This window comes from Bubalus bubalis, chromosome 19, assembly GCF_019923935.1.
Source record: "Bubalus bubalis isolate 160015118507 breed Murrah chromosome 19, NDDB_SH_1, whole genome shotgun sequence".
NCBI classification, from domain to species: Eukaryota; Metazoa; Chordata; class Mammalia; order Artiodactyla; family Bovidae; genus Bubalus; species Bubalus bubalis.
The window spans coordinates 63,408,950-63,433,366 of record NC_059175.1 but is presented as its reverse complement, the minus strand read 5'-3'; the positions used below and the strand labels follow the sequence as shown (position 1 = coordinate 63,433,366).

At 42.6% G+C, this 24,417-nt stretch overlaps 1 protein-coding gene across 1 annotated transcript; it reads right to left on the bottom strand.

Moving 5' to 3' along the window:
* Positions 1-13,491: 13,491 nt before the first annotated feature.
* Positions 13,492-14,382, bottom strand: TAS2R1 (taste 2 receptor member 1). The gene has a single exon (XM_006054484.2). The coding sequence runs from the start codon at positions 14,380-14,382 to the stop codon at positions 13,492-13,494; it is 891 nt and encodes a 296-aa protein (XP_006054546.2).
* Between the last annotated feature and the right edge of the window lie 10,035 nt (positions 14,383-24,417).

Here is a 24,417-nt window from a genome sequence, read left to right as displayed (position 1 = left end):
TCCAGTCCTAACTGTTGCTTCCTGACCTGCATACAGATTTCTCAAGAGGTAGGTCAGGTGGTCTGGTATTCCCATCTCTTTCAGAATTTTCCACAGTTTATTGTGATCCACACGGTCAAAGGCTTTGGCACAGTCAATAAAGCAGAAATAGATGTTTTTCTGGAACTCTCTTGCTTTTTCCATGATCCAGTGGATGTTGGCAATTTGATCTCTGGTTCCTCTGCCTTTTCTAAAACCAGATTGAACATCAGGAAGTTCACGGTTCACATATTGCTGAAGCCTGGCTTGGAGAATTTTCAGCATTACTTTACTAGCGTGTGAGATGAGTGCAATTGTGCAGTAGTTCGAGCATTCTTTGGCATTGCCTTTCTTTGGGATTGGAATGAAAACTGACCTTTTCCAGTCCTGTGGCCACTGCTGAGTTCTCCAAATTTGCTGGCATATTGAGTGCAGCACTTTCACAGCATCATCTTTCAGGATTTGGAATAGCTCCACTAGAATTCCATCACCTCCACTAGCTTTGTTTGTAGTGATTCTTTCGAAGGCCCACTTGACTTCACATTCCAGGATGTCTGGCTCTAGGTCAGTGATCACACCATCGTGATTATCTGGGTCGTGAAGATCTTTTTTGTACAGTTCTTCTGTGTATTCTTGCCATCTCTTCTTAATATCTTCTGCTTCTGTTAGGTCCATACCATTTCTGTCCTTTATCGAGCTCATCTTTGCATGAAATATTCCTTTGGTATCTCTGATTTTCTTGAAGAGATCCCTAGTCTTTCCCATTCTGTTGTTTTCCTCTATTTCTTTGCATTGATCGCTGAAGAAGGCTTTCTTATCTCTTCTTGCTATTCTTTGGAACTCTGCATTCAGATGCTTATATCTTTCCTTTTCTCCTTTGCTTTTCATTTCTCTTCTTTTCACAGCTATTTGTAAGGCCTCCCCAGACAGCCATTTTGCTTTTTTGCCTTTCTTTTCTATGGGAATGGTCTTGATCCCTGTCTCCTGTACAATGTCACGAACCTCATTCCATAGTTCATCAGGCACTCTATCTATCAGATCTAGGCCCTTAAATCTATTTCTCACTTCCACTGTATAATCATAAGGGATTTGATTTAGGTCATACCTGAATGGTCTAGTGGTTTTCCCTACTTTCTTCAATTTCAGTCTGAATTTGGCAATAAGGAGTTCATGGTCTGAGCCACAGTCAGCTCCTGGTCTTGTTTTTGCTGACTGTATAGAGCTTCTCCATCTTTGGCTGCAAAGAATATAATCAGTGTGATTTCGGTGTTGACCATCTGGTGATGTCCATGTATAGAGTCTTCTCTTGTGTTGTTGGAAGAGGGTGTTTGTTATGACCAGTGCATTTTCTTGGCAAAACTCTATCAGTCTTTGCCCTGCTTCATTCCGTATTCCAAGGCCAAATTTGCCTGTTACTCCAGGTGTTTCTTGACTTCCTACTTTTGCATTTCAGTCCCCTATAATAAAAGGACATCTTTTTGGGTGTTAGTTCTAAAAGGTCTTGTAGGTCTTCATGGAACCGTTCAACTTCAGCTTCTTCAGTGTTACTGGTTGGGGCATAGACTTGGATTAGTGATATTAAATGGTTTGCCTTGGAAATGAACAGAGATCATTCTGTCATTTTTGAGATTGCATCCAAGTACTGCATTTCAGAATCTTTTTTTGACCATGATGGCCACTCCATTTCTTCTGAGGGATTCCTGCCTGCAGTAGTAGATATAATGGTCATCTGAGTTAAATTCACCCATTCCAGTCCATTTCAGTTCACTGATTCCTAGAATGTCGACATTCACTCTTGCCATCTCTTGTTTGACCACTTCCAATTTGCCTTGATTCGTGGACCTGACATTCCAGGTTCCTATGCAATATTGCTCTTTACAGCATCGGACCTTGCTTCTATCACCAGTCACATCCACAACTGGGTATTCTTTTTGCTTTGGCTCCATCCCTTCATTCTTTCTGGAGGTATTTCTCCACTGATCTCCAGTAGCATACTGGGCACCTATTGACCTGGGGAGTTTCTCTTTCAGTATCCTATCATTTTGCCTTTCCATACTGTTCATGGGGTTCTCAAGGCAAGAATACTGAAGTGGTTTGCCATTCCCTTCTCCAGTGGACCACATTCTGTCAGAACTCTCCACCATGACCCGCCCGTCTTGGGTTGCCCCACGGCCATGGCTTAGTTTCATTGAGTTAGACAAGGCTGTGGTCCTAGTGTGATTAGATTGACTAGTTTTCTGTGAGTATGGTTTCAGTGTGTTTGCTCTCTGATGCCCTCTTGCAACACCTACTGTCTTACTTGGGTTTCTCTTTCTTATCTTGGGTGTGGGGTATCTCTGTGGAGATCCAAATGGCTGGTTTATTAGGATGCAAATTCAGGATGATTTTCTTCTTTATTATTTGTAAGTCGTTATTACATTATTTCCAATAATCATGTATGGGTGTGTGAGTTGGACTGTAGAGAAGGCTGAGCACCGAAGAATTGATGCCTTTGAACTGTCATGATGGAGGACTCTTGAGACTCTCTTGGACTGCAAGGAGACCAGACCAGTCCATCCTAAAGGAAATCAAGCCTGAATATTCATTGGAAGGAATGATGCTGAAGCTGAAGCTCCAATACTTTGACCATCTGATGTGAATAGCCGACTTATGGGAAAAACCCCTGATGCTGGGGAAGGTTGAAGGCAAAATAAGATCTGGGCGGGAGAGGATGAGATGGTTAGATAGCATCACCGACTTAATGGACATGAATATCTCCCAAATTCTGGGAGACAGTGGAGGACAGAGCAGCTGGTGTGCTACAGTCCATGGGGTAGCAGAGTCAGACACGCTGCTAACAACAAAAGACTCAGTCCCTGGGCCCAAGGCTCCTTTCTCAGTTAGTCTAAGCCAGCTTGTCTTCCCTGCTTTGCTTTATTTTATTTTTGTTCTCTCCAGCATGATTTAAAGCCTCGAAGAGAACACATTGGAGAGTTATTTCACAAGAGGTCCGTTCATTCTCTTCCTGTAAAAACAGGGAGACCGAGAGCTATTCATACTTGGGATCCCTTGGGGAATGCTTTAGGAGTGGCACTCTGCCTGTAACTGATAAGCACATTCCAGCAGATCTGGGTGGAAGGGATGATGAAGCAGCTGCGATCTGCAGGGGCAGCAAGCTGGAGGGCTACAGAGCACAAAGGAGGGAAAGAAAGACAAGGACTACATTTCAAACTGGAATCAGCCAGCTGAGCTGGCTGAACTAAACTCTGGTCACACTCACAACTGGACAAGGTCAACGATCCCCAAGACGCACTCTCAGCTTACTCCCTTCAGGGCTCACGTTGATCGACACTGGTTCTCTCCGGGGAAGTGTTTTTATTTTGAAGGTTCTGGAAGCGTGTCATCCGTAGGTCTGTTCAGAGAGAACAATCAGTTTGTTCTCTCCGGATTAGCTACCAGTGCCTGAAGTAGCCTTTAAAGTTCTCTACTCCAGACAGTCAAATACAACCTCAATATCCTGAGGGATAAGAATTTCCATCCCCTGGCAATTGGCCCCAAGCATTTTCGGCCCATTAAAAGAAAGAAAGGAAAAACAGAAAGAGTTTTACAAGGTTTATTTGGGTTTGATCCTTGAGATGAGCTTTTTAAAGATGATATCAGAAGACTCGATTCTTCTCTCTTTATTCTAAACATCCACTGCACATTCTTAGGGTCAACTGCATGCAAAAGCCTGTGTACTTGGAGAAGCAGAAACTTGTGTTTGAATGGTAATTATCTATTTAGATTCTAAAAGTATCTGGGTTTGCAATATTTATCTGTTCACTGAAATGCAAGCTGATTCTAATGGGGAAGGCTGATTTAGGATTTAACAGTGAGTTAATTCACCAAATCAGCACCTACTCAATGGACATGAATTTGAGCAAACTCTAGGAGATAGTGGAAGACAGAGTAGCCTGGCATACTGCAGTCCACGGGGTCACAAAGAGCTGGACACTACTTAGCTACTGAACAGAACCACAAGTGAATTAATTCACCATGGAATATTACCTGAGACTTCTTTTGCCCATGAACCATATACAACAACACATTGGGAGTTCAGGATATACATATATACATTGCTGCTGCTGCTGCTGCTGCGTTGCTTCAGTCGTGTCCGACTCTGTGTGACCCCATAGACGGCAGCCCACCAGGCTCCCTCATCCCTGGGATTCTCCAGGCAAGAATACTGGAGAGGGTTGCCATTTCCTTTTCCAATGCATGAAAGTGAAAAGTGAAAGTGAAGTCGCTCAGTCATGTCCGATTCTTAGTGACCCCATGGACTGCAGCCCACCAGGCTCCTCCATCCATGGGATTTTCCGGGCAAGAGTACTGGAGTGGGGTGCCATTGCCTTCTCCCATATATACACTACTATAATATAAAATAATCAGTAAGGACCTACTGTATAGCACAGGGAGCTCTACTCAATGTTCTGTAATAACCTATAGGGGAAAATAAAATGAAAAAGATGGATATGCATATAATTTAATTACTTTGCTGTACACTTGAAAGGCTTCCCTTAGAGCTCAGTTGGTAAAGAATCCACCTGCAATGCAGGAGACCTTGGTTCAATTCCTGGGTCAGGAAGATCCACTGGAGAAGGGATAGGCTACCCACTCCAGTATTCTTGGGCTTCCCTTGTGGCTCAGCTTGTAAAGAATCCACCTGTAAAGTGGGAGACCTGCATTTGGTCCCTGGGTTGGTAAGATTGCCCTGGAGAAGGGAAAGGCAACCCACTCCAGTATTCTAACCTGGAGAATTCCATGAACTGTATAGTCCATGGGGTCGCAAAGAGTTGGACACAACAATTGCACTCATCAATGGCACCCCACTCCAGTACTCTTGCCTGGAAAATCCCATGGACGGAGGAGCCTGGTAGGCTGCAGTCCATGGGGTCGCTCAGAGTCAGATAGGACTGAGCGACTTCACTTTCACTTTTCACCTTCATGCGTTGGAGATGGAAATGGCAACCCACTCCAGTGTTCTTGCCTGGAGAATCCCAGGGACAAGGGAGCCTGGTGGGCTGCTGTCTATGGGGTTGCACAGAGTCGGACACGACTGAAGCAACTTAGCAGCAGTAGCACATGCTAGTAAAGTAATGCTCAAAATTCTCCAAGCCAGGCTTCAGCAATATGTGAACCGTGAACTTCCTGATGTTCAAGCTGGTTTTAGAAAAGGCAGAGGAACCAGAGATCAAATTGCCAACATCCTCTGGATCATGGAAAAAGCAAGAGAGTTCCAGAAAAGCATCTATTTCTGCTTTATTGACTATGCCAAAGCCTTTGACTGTGTGGATCACAATAAACTGTGGAAAATTCTGAAAGAGATGGGAATACCAGACCACCTGATCTGCCTCTTGAGAAATCTGTATGCAGGTCAGGAAGCAACAGTTAGAACTGGACATGGAACAACAGACTGGTTCCAAATAGGAAAAGGAGTACATCAAGGCTGTATATTATCACCCTGCTTATTTAACTTCTATGCAGAGTACATCATGAGAAACACTGGACTAGAAGAAACACAAGCTGGAATCAAGATTGCCCGGAGAAATAGCAATAACCTTAGATATGCAGATGACACCACCCTTATGACAGAAAGTGAAGAGGAACTAAAAAGCCTCTTGATGAGAATGAAAGTAGAGAGTGGAAAAGTTGGCTTAAAGCTCAACATTCAGAAAACAAAGATCATGGCATCCGGTCCCATCACTTCATGGGAAATAGATGGGGAAACAGTGGAAACAGTGTCAGACTTTATTTTTTGGGGCTCCAAAATCACTGCAGATGGTGACTGCAGCCATGAAATTAAAAGACGCTTACTTCTTGGAAGGAAAGTTATGACCAACCTAGATAGCATATTCAAAAGCAGAGACATTACTTTGCCAACAAAGGTTCATCTAGTCAAGGCTATGGTTTTTCCTGTGGTCATGTATGGATGTGAGAGTTGGACTGTGAAGAAGGCTGAGCACCGAAGAATTGATGCTTTTGAACTGAGGTGTTGGAGAAGACTCTTGAGAGTCCCTTGGACTGCAAGGAGATCCAACCAGTCCATTCTGAAGGAGATCAGCCCTGGGATTTATTTGGAGGGAATGATGCTGAAGCTGAAACTCCAGTACTTTGGCCACCTCATGCGAAGAGTTGACTCATTGGAAAAGACTCTGATGCTGAGAGGGATTGGGGGCAGGAGGAGAAGGGGATGACAGAGGATGAGATGGCTGGATGGCATCACTGACTCGATGGACGTGAGTCTGAGTGAACTCTGGGAGTTGGTGATGGACAGGGAGGCCTGGTGTGCTGCGATTCATGGGGTGGCAAAGAGTCGGACACAACTGAGTGACTGAACTGAACTGAACTGAGTGACTTTCAGTTTCACACTTGAAAGTAATGCAACATTGTAAATCAGCTATATTCCAACATGAAATAAAAATTAAATTAAAAAACCATCCCCCCCACCACCCCCTGCCTCTTTCCTTTTCTGATAGAATCTGTTTATTGCGTTAACACATACATAACATAAAATTTACCAACCCAAATAGGTGCTGCTCCTTCGGGACTTGGAGTAGCAACAAGACTTGTAAATTCACAGCTGTCTGGCAACGTGTGTGAGAACGAGCTCATGACTCAAGGACTGAGCTGTTGGCCCCAGTGGGGTCCCTAGTGATTCTGCAGTAAAAGAATCGGCCTGAATGAAGGAGACTGCCTAAAATACAGGAGTTGCAGTTTGGATCTCTGGATCAGAAAGATCCCTTGGAGAAGGAAATGGCAACTCACCCTAGTATTCTTGCCTGGAACATGGACAGAGGAGCCTGGTGGACTACAGTGCATGGGGTAGCAAAGGGTTGGACACGACTTAGCAATTAAACCACCACCATGATACTGTAGCAAAGCAGTCTGATACACCCTTCATTCCTCCTTTCACTCTTTTACTTTTCTGTGTCTTTATTTCTTTTCTCTGCCAGATCCCTCTACACACACTGTTTACTTTGTCTGGAATGTGTCCTCCTACAAACTCTATGATTGTTTGGTTTGTTACTGGGGGCTAAGCTTACCAAACTGACATCTTGGCATGTCAAAAATGATTCCATTTAAGGAGTTTCATATGATTTAACAACAACAGAAAAACAACACTGGCAGCAGCCTGGTGTGGATTCCACTGGCTCATCAACATAGCTCATTAGACCTGGAATGAACCATGTGCCCATTTCAAAGATGGGGAAATGTGAGATTCAGGCTCATCAACTTACCCAGCTCATAGAATCCAAATCAGCCTGTAATATGACCCTCTGTTATCCAGGATGATCCTTACCAATGCCCTTGCCCCCACAGTGCTGTTGGAGACTCCTGGTAACCATATTTATATCAGCCCCTTTACTCGGGGGGTGTGAGGATTCTGTGGTAGGTCAGCTGGTAAAGAATCCACCTGCAATACAAGAGACCCTGGTTTGATTCCTGGGTCGGGAAGATCCACTGGAGAATGGATCAGCTACCCACTTCAGTATTCTTGGGCTTCCCTGGTGGCTCAGCTTGTAAAGAATCCACCTGCAATGTGGGAGACCTGGGTTCAATCCCTGGGTTGGGAAGATCCCCTGGAGAAGGAAACAGCTACCCATTCCAGTATTCTGGCCTGGACTGTACAGTCCATGGGGTTTGCAAAGAGTCGGATACCACTGAGCAATTTTCACTTCTTTTACTTGGGAGTTGCTTTCATTAGTGCTCACAGTTATGTACCTGGAACTCTGTTAAGTACATGTCATCTATCATTATCATCCCCATTTTATAGATCAAGGAACAGAGTCTCAGCTCATTACTGTGCTTACAGCATTGCACAGATGTGGCTTAAAAGACCCAGGAAAGCAGGTACATTTCTAGCAAGAACTGAGATCAGGAAACTGGCTTTGGAGGACAGTGTATGGACTGGCTTCTGATCTCTATAAGGTATGACACAAATCTGTTGAGCCTCCCTGTCTAGAATATTATGCTCAAGACTTCCTCTCTCCTCCCACAGAGCTGATTCACCATATCCATCTCCAACCACAGTTACGAAGGACATCATGCCTCCATGATCAAAGGCACAAGTCCTTGTCTCAAGAATTTCAAGTATTACAGCAGACATGCAGTGATGCGTATGCTAGAGAATATTTATCATGAAACCAAGCTTTTTTACTATATCTGGTAGCACTTTCTGGAAGCCAGTTTCCTGGGTTTCAAGTGAAGTGCATGCTAAGTTGCTTCAGTCATGTCCAACTCTTTGTGACACCATGGACTGTAGCCCACTAGACTTTACAGTCCCTAGGATTCTCCAGGCTAGAATACTGGAGTGGGTTGCCATTTCCTTCTCCAGGAGATCTTCCACACCCAGGGATCAAACCTGCATCTCTTATGTCTCCTGCTTTGGCAGGTAGGTTCTTTACCACTAGCTCCACCTCAAGTGAAGTTCACAATCTTCAATCACAAGCATAGCATTTGCTGTCCAAATGAGTGAACTCATGGCCAGAGGACCTTCCATCTATTTAGTGATACAATATCCTAGCTCACTTACTTTTTATCCCATCCTTTTCCATCTGCTTATCTTCAGAAGAATCTGAAGTGTTCCCACTGGTTCTGGAATCTAGGTCATTCAGAGATGTTTTCCAAGTGCTGAGCCCAGTCTAGCTACCAGGACTTTGAGACTCTAAATTCAAATTTTGCCCAGTTACACATTAGCCTGTGTTTATATTATATTACTTAAACACATCTGTAGAAAGGAGAGAGTTTGTTTAACAAAAACTCAAGATTACACTTAAGAACATTCACACCAACCTCAACAACTGAGAAAGAGTTGAAATGTGTTGTTTTCCTCAGGAATTTTGAGATTGAAATAAAATGAATCCTCAGGCATAATTTTTATTTTTTATTTCTTTTTTACAGAAATTTTTATTGGTCTATCGTTGCTTTACAATATTGTATTAGTTTCTACTGTACAACAGGATGAATCAGCCATAAGTGAAGTTGCTCAATCGTGTCCACTCAGTTGCTCAGTTAGTGACTCCATGGACTGTAGCCCACCAGGCTCCTCCGTCCATGGATTTTCCAGGCAAGAGTACTGGAGTGGGTTGCCATTTCCTTCTCCAGGGGATCTTCCTGACCCAGGGTTTAAACCTGGGTCTCGGATCAAACCCAGGTCTCCTGCATTGCAGGCAGATGCTTTAGCCTCTAAGCCACCAGGGAATCCCCAATGTATACACATATGCCCTCTCTTTTGGACTTCCTTCCCATTCAGGTCACCACAGTGAAGTAAGTAGAGCTCTCTGTGTGTACAGTAAGTTCTCGACAGTTACCAATTTTATACATAGTATCAATAGTGTATATGTGTCAGTCCTAACCGTCCAATTTATTCCACCCTTGTCTTCATTTTTAAAGCAGACATGTTTTCAGAAGTTTCAGTAGATAATTTTATTCTAAACTGAGTTACACAGATGATCTTGTGGACAAACATTTAAAATAGAAACAAATAGAGCACCAAAGAGAAAAATGGAAACGCACGATGTGTTGATCTGAATGTTTTAAACTACAGGATAAAATCACTGACCCCCAAGCAGAACGATTAAGTAGATCCAGATGTCACAAATGTGAAGCCAAATGTCAAAAGCAATCACTATGTCTTTTCACAAAGGTATGGAGTGGTGCATCAAGTAGTCTAATGTACAAGGAGACAGAGGAACATGCTCGCTTATATAAGAGGGCAGTGAAGCAAAGGCCAGCGTGAGATCTGCATTTATGTTGACTCTTCCCCCAAAGCTTAATCTTCTCAGTTCTTTGGGACCGATTTTCTCAGCCCCTACCTTTTTCCTGGCATAAAGGTTTGAGATGACAGTTGACAATCAATAGGTGGCAAAAGAATAATTCTTTTAAAAGGAATATACGGCTGACATTGGGGCTTCCCCAGTGGCTCAGAGGATAAGGAATCCACCTGCAATGCAGGAGACACTGGAGATGCGAGTTTGCTCTCTGGGTTGGGAAGATCCCCTGGAGAAGGGTATGGCTACCCATTCCAGTATTCTTGGGTGAAAAATCCCACGGACAGAGGAGCCTGGCAGATTACAGTCCAAAGGGTCACAAAGAGTCGGACATGACTGAGCAACTAAGCGCATGCACTGCTGATATTGTTTGTACTAATACAGTCACTAACTTGATTCCAAATTCATACCATAGCAAGACCCTTTTGAAACAGGTGGGTCTCCTGCCCCTGCCATTTGGATTTTTCTCCAATATGGGCTCCATCTGTCTGCAGCATCTGTTATCCCACTGATTGCCAATGCTGGTTTGGATCATCTGTTTAGTTTCTTTCTTTCTCAGATATGTCTACCTATCCCTCCTCTTGCCCCAAGAGATGTAGGTCTACATGCCCTAAAGCTATGGAAACTGTGTTCCCCAAGCCTAAAATCACAGCACAGTTTGACATGAATGACTGTACTTAAGCATGCAATGGGGCATAATGTTGAAACTGTCTAAAGCATGCAGAATGGGTGGTCCTTAGCCTAAAGAAATGTATGTGTCAGTCTGTCACTTGTGTCTGACTCTTTGAGACCCTGTGGACTGTAGCCTGCTAGGTTCCTCTGTTTACGGAATTTTCCAGGTAAGAATGTTGGAGTGGGTTGCCATTTATTTCCTTCTTCAGGGGTTCTTCCCAACCCAGGGATCGAACCTGCATCTCTTACATCTCCTTATTAACAGGCAGATTCTTTACAACCAGCGCCACCTGGGAAGCCCTAATGAAGATGAGTACACATTAAATTTAATGTCTTCCTTCCACTTCTGGGTCTGGATTATTCCAACTATATGCAGTTACTACATTTGAATTAGTGACTGAGGATTTAAAAGGTATTCTTACTTTGGGAGAGCTTTAGAATTGTTATGTTTATTTCCTCATATCCAAATTGTTACAGGCATTTGTATTTTGAGAAAACTGTTGATATAAGCACACAGATTTAGTCTTCTTGGTTGGACTCACTGTCTTGTGGTCACTGAAACCATGGAGAATCCTTAAAGCTTGGGCACCAAACAGGTCAACCTCTGAATGGAGAATGGGTGGCAATGTGATGACATGTGTCTCCTGGTTTGGGGGTGGTTTGGGGGTGCTCATCCGACCTCTTTCTGAGATGGAATGGAATGCTCTTGCTGCCCCCGGCCTCATTGTAAGAGTCTGTCTCACTGCCCATCTCCTCTGCTACTAACTGAGCAGGGGAAACACAGGACGTGAAGGAAGAGTGGACAGCGCCTTGTCCTGTGTGGTCAGCAGTCCTCTGGCCTGACCCATGGGCATGCGCTCCCACAGCAAGGCTCTTGGGGTGACCATGTCCAGCCCCATCTCAGGGATTGGGTAGAGGACAATGCCATACCACGACAGAGGCTAATCCCATGCGATGTGAGCAGGACTAGAACACTTTGTCCACATAAAGGCAGCTCCAAACAACCAAAAGACTGAGTCTATTTTGCTTCAACTGGTGATGGGGCAATTAGTGTCCTTCACAATCTCCATCAACGTGAGAGCTAGGCAACATTTCTAGGAAAGTAGACTGAGAACGTGTTTCTGGAAGAGTTTGCATTAGCATGCATTATCTGTTTTTTGTTGGTTTTTTTTTTTTTTTTATAACTCTTGGTAACTTTTAAGCATACAATCATACCTTCATATTCGTCTCATTAACCAGCATTGTTAAAGCAAGATTTGCATGAAATTGAATGAGTAAAACAATCACATGAGACTTGTATACTTACAGATTTCCCATCCCCCCAAATATTTGAAATCTCTTCTAATTTTCTCACCATATTTCCAGGAGAAGGCATCTGAACTTGACATGTCCAGAAAATGTGATTCCTCAATGTCCCCTCCAAAGGAAGGAGTGATTGTCATCTCCAGGGCACAACAGCTCTTTCCAGAGCTGGTCACCTGAATACACAGTTAGCTATAAACCTTCCCACCCACTGGGACGTGGGGGAAGGAAATTCCAAGAAGACAAAGTTGGTTGCTTTGCTCCTTCCTCCGTAGGCAGAGCAAGAGTAACCTCAGAGCTTTCCCACATCCAAGGATCTTCTGAAGCAAAGACCTCAGTTTAGTACAAAGAGATCTGTATATCTTAGGTTTATAAACCAACATTTGAATCCATGTTGTTGATTACTGGCAAATCCAAACCTAACACATTTTTTATCATTACAAGTAAGCTGCAAGCTGGCCAAAATAAGGAACATCTTTTGCTTCCACTGGGAGTGGGGGCGCGGAAAGTGTTCTGAAGGTGTTTTAGGAATATACACATATATCTTAGCATCTGACATCATCAGCTAGTTCAAAACCGCATCTGTGACTTCAAGCAGATGGAAAAGGCCCCAGCCCACCCACCTACTGATGCTGCCTCAATGGGAAGACATTCAGTGTGGTAGGAGTGCCACATTGCCACCATCAGGTGAAAGGGCCCCAAAGCTGAGCACACAAGTACAAAATGAAATATCTTTGCAAGCTATTGTCTGTTCAGTGTGTCCAATTAGGTGAAATGGAAAGTGAGAGTTCAGCCCTTGTTTCCTCTTCCTCTTGCACCTGTCTGCCTTTTTATCATGTCACCATGGCACCTAGGTTCTTAGCAGCATGGAGTAGGTGAACCTACTTACAGGGCCAGAGAAATCCAGCCTGTCCTTGGCTTACTCTCTCATCCGATGAGGAAAAAATGGTTGTTGTCTGTGACTCTAAAAAAAAGTGCAGAAATAATATCCAGATAGATAAGGAACGAGCAATCAATGCTTTCAGTCAGGATAAATCATCTAAAACCAGCGTTAGACACACAGGGTCCTCAGGACATTCATGCATTCTTCTGCCATCACAAGTTCCAGCAGGTGCTTCCCTTTTCCTTTAAGCTTTTTATTTTGAGATAACTGCAGCTTTGTAAGCACTCATAAGAAATATTAAAAGCATCTCCCAGATGGCACTAGCAGTAAAGAACCCGCCTGCCAATATAGGAGACATAAGAGATGTGAATTCGATTTCTGGGTAGGAAAGATCCCCTGGAGGAGGGCATGGCAACCCACTCTAGTATTCTTGCCTGGAGAATCCCATGGACATTGGAGCCTGGTGGACTACAGTCCATAGGGTTGCAAAGAGTTGGACATGACTGAAGTGACTTAGCATGCATGCGTGTAAGAAATAATACAGAAAAATCTCTGTACCACATACCCAGGCTTCTCCAATAAGGTAACACCTGGCAGGGATACTGACATTGACGTAATCCAGCAATACATTTTTCGCTTTGAAAATCAGTGTAACCCTTTGAAAAAGGAGAGCCTCCACAAAAATATCTCAAGTTGAACAAATAGTCTTTAGATGATGCTTCATAAATTTGTGAATAAACTTTTTTTGGCTGAGGGAGGCTGAGCAGCTTCTGTTAATTCACCAAACTGCCGATTCTTTGACTGCATCAAAGTTCTCTCTCACTGACCTCACTTTCTGAGGAGGAGCAATGTCTTTGCATTTTGTTTCATTTTTGGGTTTCCTAAAATTAAAGTAATAGAGTGGACGGAGTGGTATGAACCAACCACGAAGGTGAAGAACAGAAATAGAAAGCTTCTAAGGTTAAAAATTTGAAAAAAGATCAAAGCAATTATCAGGTAGTGGCAGAGATAGAGGGCCAAGAAGGACAGGATGGAGAGAAAGGCCCTGATGTATGCACGTGTGTGAGGGTTTCTGGGGCCTGTCCATGTGTTTCTCACCTGCCAGGCATGTCTTCCCAAGGAAAATATCAAGGGCAGAGAAGAAATCAGGAAGATGAACAGTGGCAATGCAAACTCAGCAAACAGAAAGGCAAACTGTAAAGTAGGGGTTACTTTGATGTGAGTTGTTACATTTGGGAAGAAAAGGCCCAGGAAGTCTTCTCCGTAAAATACCCACTTATATTTGACATGCACAGCAGAAGTACTACATGCATACAGCAGGGACGCAAGAATCAGCCAAGGAACCAACTTGGAGATCTTCATCTTCAACCAGAACGAGAGAGGGTGAGCGATGGTAGCAATCTTGGTGCAGTAGTAGACACTGAGCCAGGTGGCAAACCAAAGTCCCAAATCATTTACAAATGTGAAGACTACAAGCGTCTCAGTAAATTGAGGGAATTTGATCAAGGAAAGAAGAGCCAGGTTAGTGTAGAAGAAGGCCAGCTGAATTCCCATCCTGGAAATCGCCAAGCAGGAAACAAGGAGATTCAGTGGGATCAACTTTCTCTGCTTGATGAAGTCAGTACCGTTCACAATCACAATGATGCCATTTACTAAAATCCCAAAGAGAAGGTGTACCACTGTCAAAACAAGGTGACTAACAAGGTGAGACTCCAGCATTCTGAGAACAAATAAAAAGAATCACTTACTTTAAAAAATGATGTAGCTATGGATGTTCAAACAGTTTGGATTATTTGAGTTTTCTTTATTCTTCAACAAAAATTCCTTTAGAGAACACAGCTCTTAACAACAAAAGAAATGAGGTAGGAATGTGGCGGACACTTGTTTCTATCACTGTTTCCTCAATTTAGTCTCAAGGCAGTCAAATAAGAAAGAGATACTTGAGCAATGATTTGCCTCTTAATGATGGCGTTTGCATTTCCCTGGTCTATTTGGCTTTCAGCTTCATCACAAGCAAATGGTGGAACCAGACACCTCCAGGGCTGGAGAAGGTCTTCTCCAGTACCTGAGCAGTGGAAGCTTCTCAATCCTCATCTCTACCATGAATTATTTAGTTATGCCTATAAGTTTGATTCTATTTAACACTTGCAAGGCATTCGTTACAGAAAACTCTTTTTAAAAACAAACAAAAAAATCATTTGTGGTATAATGACATAGTACAATCAGCAACGTGAGACTCCTAAGTAGCAGTTCTTTATTATGCAATTATTGAACAACTTAATGTCACCTAAAATATAAAACAGTAATGAGATAAATCATATGTTATAAAACACAGAGCATGACAAACTATAACGGCAAGGTAAGTAGGCTTACACATCCATGTACACGGTAGGTCAAAAGCTGAAAGGAAGGTGATAGAGAACCCTTCAGCACCATTCTCATCAGTCACCAACCATCTTCAGTATAATACAGGGCTCAAAATTTTTTCCATTAGTTTTCCAAGACTGTGAGAATTTTATGACATGAGCTGATTGTTCCAGGGGAAATGTAATGATAAAAGAGACCATGATTCGATTTGTTGTTTTAACTCTCTAATGGATTATTTTTGGAAAAAGTAAATGAGCAATTATTAAAATGTATTCTGCATGAGCAGTTGCATTCAACCTTGATACTGTTGATATTTGGGGCTGGATATTTGAGGGGTGGTGGTAGTGCCGCCTGGGTAGTGTAGCAAGTCTCCCAGCTTCTAAGCATCAGTTGCCAGCAGGGCACCCCTGCCCAAGCTGCTACAACAAAAAACGATTCTGGACTTTGCTGAGTGTTCCCTGAGTGGCAAAATCACCCCTCCACTGAACATCACTGTCTTACTACTGTGGGGACAAAGGTGGATACAATAGTTTCTGTCCTCAAGGAACTTGAAAACTAAAGGCAGAGCAAACCACCTTGTAGAATGTGACATAAAACTAAACTCATTATTTGGGCAATTAATCACTGGAGCACAAAGTGGAGAGTGATCTATTAAGCCTTTGTGGAATGAAGCTTTTCCAACCTAGCAGTTAATCACAGTGGACCCAGCAGAACCTCCCTTGAAGCATGTGTCCCTGTGGACATGGGTAATACTTTGTCTGAAGGTGTTCTAAAGGGCTCTTAGAGTGAAGCTCACTTTTAGAAAGGTGGAAGGCAATCCATATGAAATCCTTCATGTTGAAAGTAGGGACGTAGGTTATCTTATGATTCTTCTCTGAATATGCAGTATCTGTTTCCAAATTTGGAAAACTCAGCAGTGGCCACAGGACTGGAAAAGGTAAGTTTTCATTCCAATCCCAAAGAAAGGCAATGCCAAAGAATGTTCAAACTACTGCACAATTGCACTAATCTCACACACTAGCAAAGTAATGCTCAAAATTCTCCAAATCAGGCTTCAACAGTATGTGAACCATGAACTTCAAGCTGGATTTAGAAAAGGCAGAAGAACCAGAGATCAAATTGCCAACATCTACTGAATCATTGAAAAAACAAGAGAGTTCCAGAAAAACATCTACTTCTGCTTTATTGACTGTGCCAAAGCCTTTGACTGTGTGGTTCACAACAAACTGTGAAAAATTCTGAAAGAGATGGGAATACTGGACCACTTGACCTGCCTCTTGAGAAATCTGTATGCAGGTCAAGAAGCAACACTTAGAACTGGACATAGAACAAGAGACTGGTTCCAAATCGGGAAAGGAGTACATCAAGGCTGTATATTGTGACCCTGCTTATTTAACTTATACACAGAGTACATTATGAGAAATGCTGGGCTGGATGAAGCACAAGCTGGACTCAAGATTGCCGGGAGAAATATTAATACCTCAGATATGCAGATGACACCAGCCTTATGGCAGAAAGTGAAGAAGAACTAAAGAGCCTCTTGATGAAAGTGAAAGAGGAGAGTGAAAAAATTGGCTAATTTGCTATTATTTTCTCCCATTCCAAAGGCTGTCTTTTCACCTTGCTTATAGTTTCCTTTGTTGTGCAGAAGCTTTTAATTTTAATTAGGTCCCATTTGTTTATTTTTGCTTTTATTTCCAGTATTCTGGGAGGTGGGTCATAGAGGATCCTGCTGTGATTTATGTCGGAGAGTGTTTTGCCTATGTTCTCCTCTAGGAGTTTTATAGTTTCTGGTCTTACATTTAGATCTTTTTTCCATTTTGACTTTATTTTTGTGTATGGTGTTAGAAAGTGTTCTAGTTTCATTCTTTTACAAATGGTTGACCAGTTTTCCCAGCACTACTTGTTAAAGAGATTGTCTTTAATCCATTGTATATTCTTGCCTCCTTTGTCAAAGATAAGGTGTCCATAGGTGCATGGGTTTATCTCTGGGCTTTCTATTTTGTTCCATTGATCTATATTTCTGTCTTTGTGCCAGTACCATACTGTCTTGATGACTGTGGCTTTGAAGTAGAGCTTGAAGTCAGGCAGGTTGATTCCTCCAGTTCCATTCTTCTTTCTCAAGATTGCTTTGGCTATTCGAGGTTTTTTGTATTTCCATACAAATTGTGAAATTATTTGTTCTAGCTCTGTGAAGAATACCATTGGTAGCTTGATAGGGATTGCACTGAATCTATAGATTGCTTTGGGTAGTAGACTCATTTTCACTTTATTGATTCTTCCGATCCATGAACATAGTATATTTCTCCATCTATTAGTGTCCTCTTTGATTTCTTTCACCAGTGTTTTATAGTTTTCTATATATAGGTCTTTAGTTTCTTTAGGTAGATATATTCCTAAGTATTTTATTCTTTTCGTTGCAATGGTGAATGGAATTGTTTCCTTAATTTCTCTCTCTGTTTTCTCATTATTAGTGTATAGGAATGCAAGGGACTTCTGTGTGTTGATTTTATATCCTTCAACTTTATTATATTCATTGATTAGCTCTAGTAATTTTCTGGTGGAGTCTTTATGGTTTTCTATGTAGAGAAAATAATAGCAAATGAAGCAACTGGCAAACAACTAATCTCAAAAATATGCAAGCAACTCCTGCAGCTCAATCCCAGAAAAATAAACGACCAATCAAAAAATGGGCCAAAGAACTAAATAGACATTTCTCCAAAGAAGACATACAGATGGCTAACAAACACATGAAAAGATGCTCAACATCACTCATTATCAGAGAAATGCAAATCAAATCCACTATGAGGTACCATTTCACGCCAGTCAGAATGGCTGCGATCCAAAAGTCTACAAGCAATAAATGCTGGAGAGGGTGTGGAGAAAAGGGAACCCTCTTACATTGTTGGTGGGAATGCAAACGAGTACAGCCACTATGGAGAACAGTGTGGAGATTCCTTAAAAAATTGGAAATAGAACTGCTGTCCGACCCAGCAATCCCACTCCTGGGCATACACACCGAGGAAACCAGAATTGAAAGAAACACACGTGTATCCCAATGTTCTTCTCAGCACTGTTTATAATAGCCAGAACATGGAAGCAACCTAGATGTCCATCAGCAGATGAATGGATAAGAAAGCCGTGGTACATATACACAATGGAGTATTACTCAGCCATTAAAAAGAATACATTTGAATCAGTTCTAATGAGGTGGATGAAACTGGAGCCTATTATACAGAGTGAAGCAAGCCAGAAAGAAAAATACCAATACAGTATACTAAGGCATATATATGGAATTTAGAAAGATGGTAATGATAACCCTGTATGCAAGACAGCAAAAGAGACACAGATGTATAGAACAGTTTTTTGGACTCTGTGGGAGAGGGAGAGGGTGGGATGATTTGGGAGAATGGCATTGAAACATGTATAATATCATATGTGAAATGAATCGCCAGTCCAGGTTTGATGCAGGATACAGGATGCTTGGGGCTGGTGCACTGGGATGACCCAGAGGGATGGTATGGGGAGGGAGGTGGGAGTGGGGTTCAGGATGGGGAACACTTGTATACCTGTGGTGGATTCATGTTGATGTACGGCAAAACCAATACAAAATTGTAAAGTAATTAACCTCCAATTAAAATAAATAAATTTATATTTTTTAAAAAAGTTGGCTTAAAACTCAACATTCAGAAAACTAAGATCATGGCATCTGGTCCCATCACTTCATGGCAAATAGATGGGAAACAATGGAAACCATGAGAGATTTTATTTTCTTGGGCTCCAAAATGACTGCAGATGGTGACTGCATCCATGAAATTAAAAGATGCTTACTTCTTGGAAGGAAAGTTATGACCAACCTAGACAGCATATTAAAAAGCAGAGACATTACTTTGTCAACAAAGGTCCATCTAGTCAAGGCTATAGTTTTTCCAGTGGTCATGTATGGATGTTAGAGTTGGACTATAAAGAAAGCTGAGTGCCAAAGAATTGATGCTTTTGAACTGTGGTGTTGGATAAGACCCTTGAGAGTCCCTTGGACTGCAAGGAGAACCAACCAGTCCATCCTAAAGGAAACAGTCCTGAATATTCGTTGGAAGGACTGATGCTGAAACTGAAGCTCCAATAGTTTGGCCACCTGATGTGAAGAACTAACTCATTGGAAAACCCCTGATGCTGGGAAAGATGGAAGACAAGAGGAGAAGGGGATGACAGAGGATGGGATGGTTGTATGGCATCACTGACTCAATGGACATGAGTTTGAGTAAACTCCGGGAGTTGGTGATGGACAGTGAAGCCACGGAAGACTGAGCAACTGAACTGAACTGTGTCATGTAGACACACAGTATCTCTACTTTGTTCTTTGTGTCACAACTTCAGTGCAATGTAGGAAACAGCCAGGAGCATCTTCAATGAGGTGTCGAGGGAGGCAGTTCATGAGTGAAGTGAAAGAAAGTGAAAGTCACTCAGTCATGTCTGACTCTTTGCAACCCTATGGACTGTAGCCCACCAGACTCCTCTGTCCATGGAATTCTCCAGGCAAGAATATTGGAATGGGTAGCCATTCCCTTCTCCAGAGGATCTTCCCCACTGAGGACTCAAATCTGCGTCTCCTGTACTTCAGGCAGATTCATTATCATCTGAGCCACCAAGGAAGTTCACGGGTGGGCCCTATCAAAACTGATCCAGATTCAAGCATGACAATGAGAATAAGCCTTCTTCTCTCCTATGTGGAAAGAGAAAAATATTAAAAACAAAACAAAACAAAAAAACAACTTTCTGATTTCACATTCTGCAGGCTGGAAAAGTGAAAACGGGAGGGCATCCACCTGTGAAACAAGAGACTACGACTGTCATGGTTTCTCTATCAAACCTCCATCATTGTGCCTGTCACTACCTGCAAATATTGGGTCCTTGCCTGGATCCTGCAGACTCTGCTCTAGGGAGGGCATGTCTGGATTTTCTTCTCATCCCCAGAATGTATTTGCCTTTTCCCTGTTTGGCAGATGGTACTTTCCCCTGGAGGAGGAAATGGCTACCCACTCCAGTATTTTAGCCTGGGAAATCCCATGGACAGCGGAGTCTGGTGGGCTACAGTCCATGGGTTGCAAAGAGTCAGACAAGACTGAGCATGCAAACACCAAAGTAAAATCTTTTTAGATAGTTGTCTTTCAGTCACTAAGCTGTGTCTGACTCTCTGCAACCCCATGGACTGTAGCATGCCAGGCTTCCCTGTCCTTCATTATCTCCCGGAGTTTGCTCAAACTCATGTCCATTGATGCAGTGATGTTATCCAACCATCCCATCCTCTGCTGAGCCCTTCTGCTCTTGCCCTCAATCTTTCACAGTATCAGGGTTTTCTCCAATGAGTTGACTCCTTGCATCAAGAACCAAACTCCATTACAGAGGGTTTTCATAGCAAAGGAAAGAGGAAAAAATATTACAAAATCACAGAGAGAGAGCTTTTGTTTTCCAGCTCTCTGTTCCTAAAGGCATCAGGTCAGAGGAAAAGCTAGCTCATGCCCCTTCCTTGTCACCCCAGTTTAGCCATGACTTTGACCTCCTGAGCCCTTCAGCATGGTCTGCACACTTCAGTATCACAAAGAAGTCATGGTAACATTAAAGAGAAAAAAAATTCTGTTCTGAGTCTATAATCACAATATAGTTTTTCCTACATGGCACTTGAACGAGCAGAGATAATGCCTGGAACACCAAAGCCTTTAAGGAAATAACTTTGCTCTATTCTACTTATTAACATGCTTGTTTGTCTTTTGAATTCAAGCATCTGGAGGAGGTATTTGGGTCTCAAATACTCTATGATGACTTTTGTGAGAACTAGCTTGGGGAGCAGCAGTAATTCTTCATAGAAAACTTTATTTCATGTAGAACAGGTCTTCTGGTGCTGGAATCCCATGGAGTAAAAAATAAAAATTCATGAGGCTTAAGCTACATTATTTTTTCATTCAATAATTGCCACCACCAGTCTCTTCAGTGAACAAACACAAAGCTGTTGAAGGCACATCAACTCGCCTGGGACGTGAACTGGATTCCATCAAAGGATGGCAGAATAAGAGACGTCTGCCCTGGGCACCCAGCCTTCCTGTGGCTGTGGAGAAACTGATCCTCATTCAGCCCTGGAGGCTACTGCATCTCAGTACTGATGGGAAGACCTCCAGGGTTGCCTGGTCCAGCATCTCCCCCCACCTTAGATTCCACCACATCCATCAAGATAACCATGGATGTTGATTGCACTCTTATGCCAAGTGAGGGTGAGCTAAGTATTTTAATGAGCCATGCAACAAGCCAAATAGAGGAAAACGGTTCTGAATACAGAACTGCTTTGTGTCTTTGAAGCCATTTGTTTTACTGAGAAGGACACATCGGAGAATTTCTGACTCTGAGATGACAAACGAACAAGCCTGGCCTTACCTGTCAGTCATCAGCTCAGAATGGTGACAGTTTTACATGGACAAATGGCTCGGAACAGATAGAACAAATCCTGATATGGAGAAATTCACATAGTGATTACCCAACATTACCCTGATTAAATCTGCTCACTGGCACTCATCGGTAATGAGCAGTCATTAAAAGAGACAATACTAAATATTCTTGAGGTAACTGACAGGCGGAAAGGGTTGCTTATTTATATTCAAGTCACTCAGTCCCTCCAAACAAAGTGTGATTTTTTTTTTTTTTCACATGCTGTTAGATTGACATTGGCAAGCTTCTCACCAGGTAGGAGGCTGTGATGATCATCTTTCTGCTTTTCAGCAGACCACGGACATTTACTTTGGGATTAGCGCCATCATGAAAGTGAGCCATAGTTTTAATACCTTTCTCAAGTGGATCTTCCCACTTCATTACCAAGGGAACAATTCCTGGGGAACAATCCCTGCTTTAAGGAAGGTGCATCTGTAGCAATATTATCGTATATTTAATAAGATTGTTCAAATAAGAAAAATACAGACTTTGGGAAAACCAAGGCAGATATCCTTTCTGAATCTTCCCTGTAGAATAACTCAGCCCTTGGAATTTATTCCAAGCCCAAGTGGAATTTATTCAATCTAAAATTCACATTTTGGTTGAAAACCTCCAGACCCTTTCAGACTAATAATTCTTTCAGTCCATTCATTTGCTTCTTTCTACTTGAATTTGCAGTTGATCTTTTCAACTAAAATTTTCGTCTTTAATATTCAGGTCACTCCCCAATGCTTGTTCCTTCTTTGTTCTATTTATCCTGGTAATATATTTCTGTGCTTTTCCTCACTCTTCTCAGTGTTGTGAAATTTACTCTCATTGTACCAAATAGAATAATGGAGTCATGTAATGCATTGAATTTAAGTCTTACATGTAAGAACTCAAAGTGCTTTACAAGCAAGTATCCCTTGTTAGTTACAATGAGAAAGGGGAGGCACTTACATCACTTAAGTTGGTTCTCACAGTTTTGTCTTCAGCTCTGAACCGAGCCGGGGAATTTCAAATCCTTTCTTGCCTCTCACCCCCCTTCTCCCTTCCTCTCTCCTCCTTTCTCTCTATGTGTCTCCACACGTATTGTGTATCATGAACTAAGTACTAGTCTAAGCATGAAGTGTGTTGCAATGAGCAAGACAGACAAAATCTCTGCCATCTTGGACATTACATCTTAGTGGGGAAGATGAGAATTGAGCAGTTAAAGAAATAAGTACTTCCTGTTAACATAGGTGCACTTTTAGAGAGAGTGGTCAGGAAAGGTAGACTCCTCCAGGAGGAGGTGATAACTGCAAACAGAACTGAAGGAGATGGAATCTATGGACATTGAGGGGATGAACATCCCAGGGGAGAGGGCAGGAGAAAGCAGTGCCTCCTTGAATCAAAGAAAGAGCTTGAAGTATTTCAGGAAAAACAAAGATCTAAACTTTGCCATGCCTGGAACAACATGAGCAAGGCGAAGGGCCCAAGGAGAGAACAGAGGAGCAGGCATGGCCCAGTCAGAGAAAGCTTCAGGTCATGGTAAGGACTAGCTTACATCCTCACTGTGATGGGAAACCAGTTCAAAGTTTGTGTGAGTTTATGTGTTTGTGGGCATTTCCCTGGGGGCTCAGTGGTAAAGAATCTGCCTGCCAATGCAGGAGATGTAGGTTTGATCCCTGAGTCAGAAAGATCCCCTGGAGAAGGAAATGGCAACCCACTCCAGTATTCTTGCCTGGGAAATCCCATGGGCAGAGGAGAATTGATGCTTTTGAATTCTGGTTCTGGAGAAGACTCTTGAGAGTCCCTTGGACAGCAAGGAGATCAATCAGTTGATCCTAAAGGAAATCAACCCTAGGAATATTCACTGGAAGGACTGATGCTTAAGCTCAAGTACTTTATCCACCTGATGTGAAGAGCCTACTCATTGGAAAGGATTCTGATGCAGGCAGAAACTGAGGGCAAAAGGAGAAGTGGAAGGCAGAAGATGAGATGGTTAGATAGCATGACCAAATTTGAGCAAACTCTGCAAGACAGAGGACAGGGAAGCCTGGCATGCTGCAGTCCATGGGGTCACAAAGAGTCAGACATGACTGAGCAACTGAACAACAATAACAACAACAAAATGTGTTTGTGGCAGGGAGGGAAGGGTTTTTTCATAATAAGATCTACATTTGAAAATATTTATGCTGACTGCTTGAAAAAAAAGGAAAAGAAAAGATATTACTCTGGAAGACAGCCTTGTGGGTCAGGAAAGAGCCAGAGTAGGAGCAGAAAGACCAGTATGAAGGCTGTTAAGGTCCATTAGAAAAGGGATGCATGTGTGAGTGCTAAGTCACTTCAGTCGTGTCTGACTCTTTGCAACCCTGTGGACTGCAACCTGTGGGTTCTCTGTCTGTGGGATTCTCCAGACAAGAACCCTGGAGTTGCCATGTATCACCATGTGGGTTGCCATGCCCTCCTCCAGGGGATCTTCCTGATCCAGGGATCAAACCTTTGTCTCTTACATCTCCTGCATTGGCAGGTAGGTTCTTCACCACTAACACCATCTGGGAAGCCCTAGGCAAGGGATGCTGTTCTCCAAATCAGCTTGGTGGAAGAAGGTGGAAAGAAATGTCTGTTGACATTACTTTGGTGATTTGAAACCTCAGCAAGAATTTCAGATGGCTTTGGCAGGGGGAGTGAGGGAAAGAGAGAAATTAAGAACACTTTCAGAGTGGTTGACATGCCCCACTGGTGAGCAATGGTGCCATTTTTCAGGAAAAGAAGATTGGAGGAAAGTTAAAAGAGCTCTATTTTTGGTCAGAGGTGCCTGCTCCAGGAAGAAATGTTACTAAACAGTTAGTGATAAATGTGGGGTTTGAGGGGAACCACAAGGGCTAGAAATATGCACTTGGAATTTACTTGAGTGTCCATGAGGTTGGACAAGATTATGTAGCGAAG

Coding starts and splice junctions, on each gene's coding strand:
- TAS2R1 (XM_006054484.2), bottom strand. CDS start 14,382: ATGCTGGAGTCTCACCTTGTTAGTCACCTTGTTTTGACAGTGGTACAC.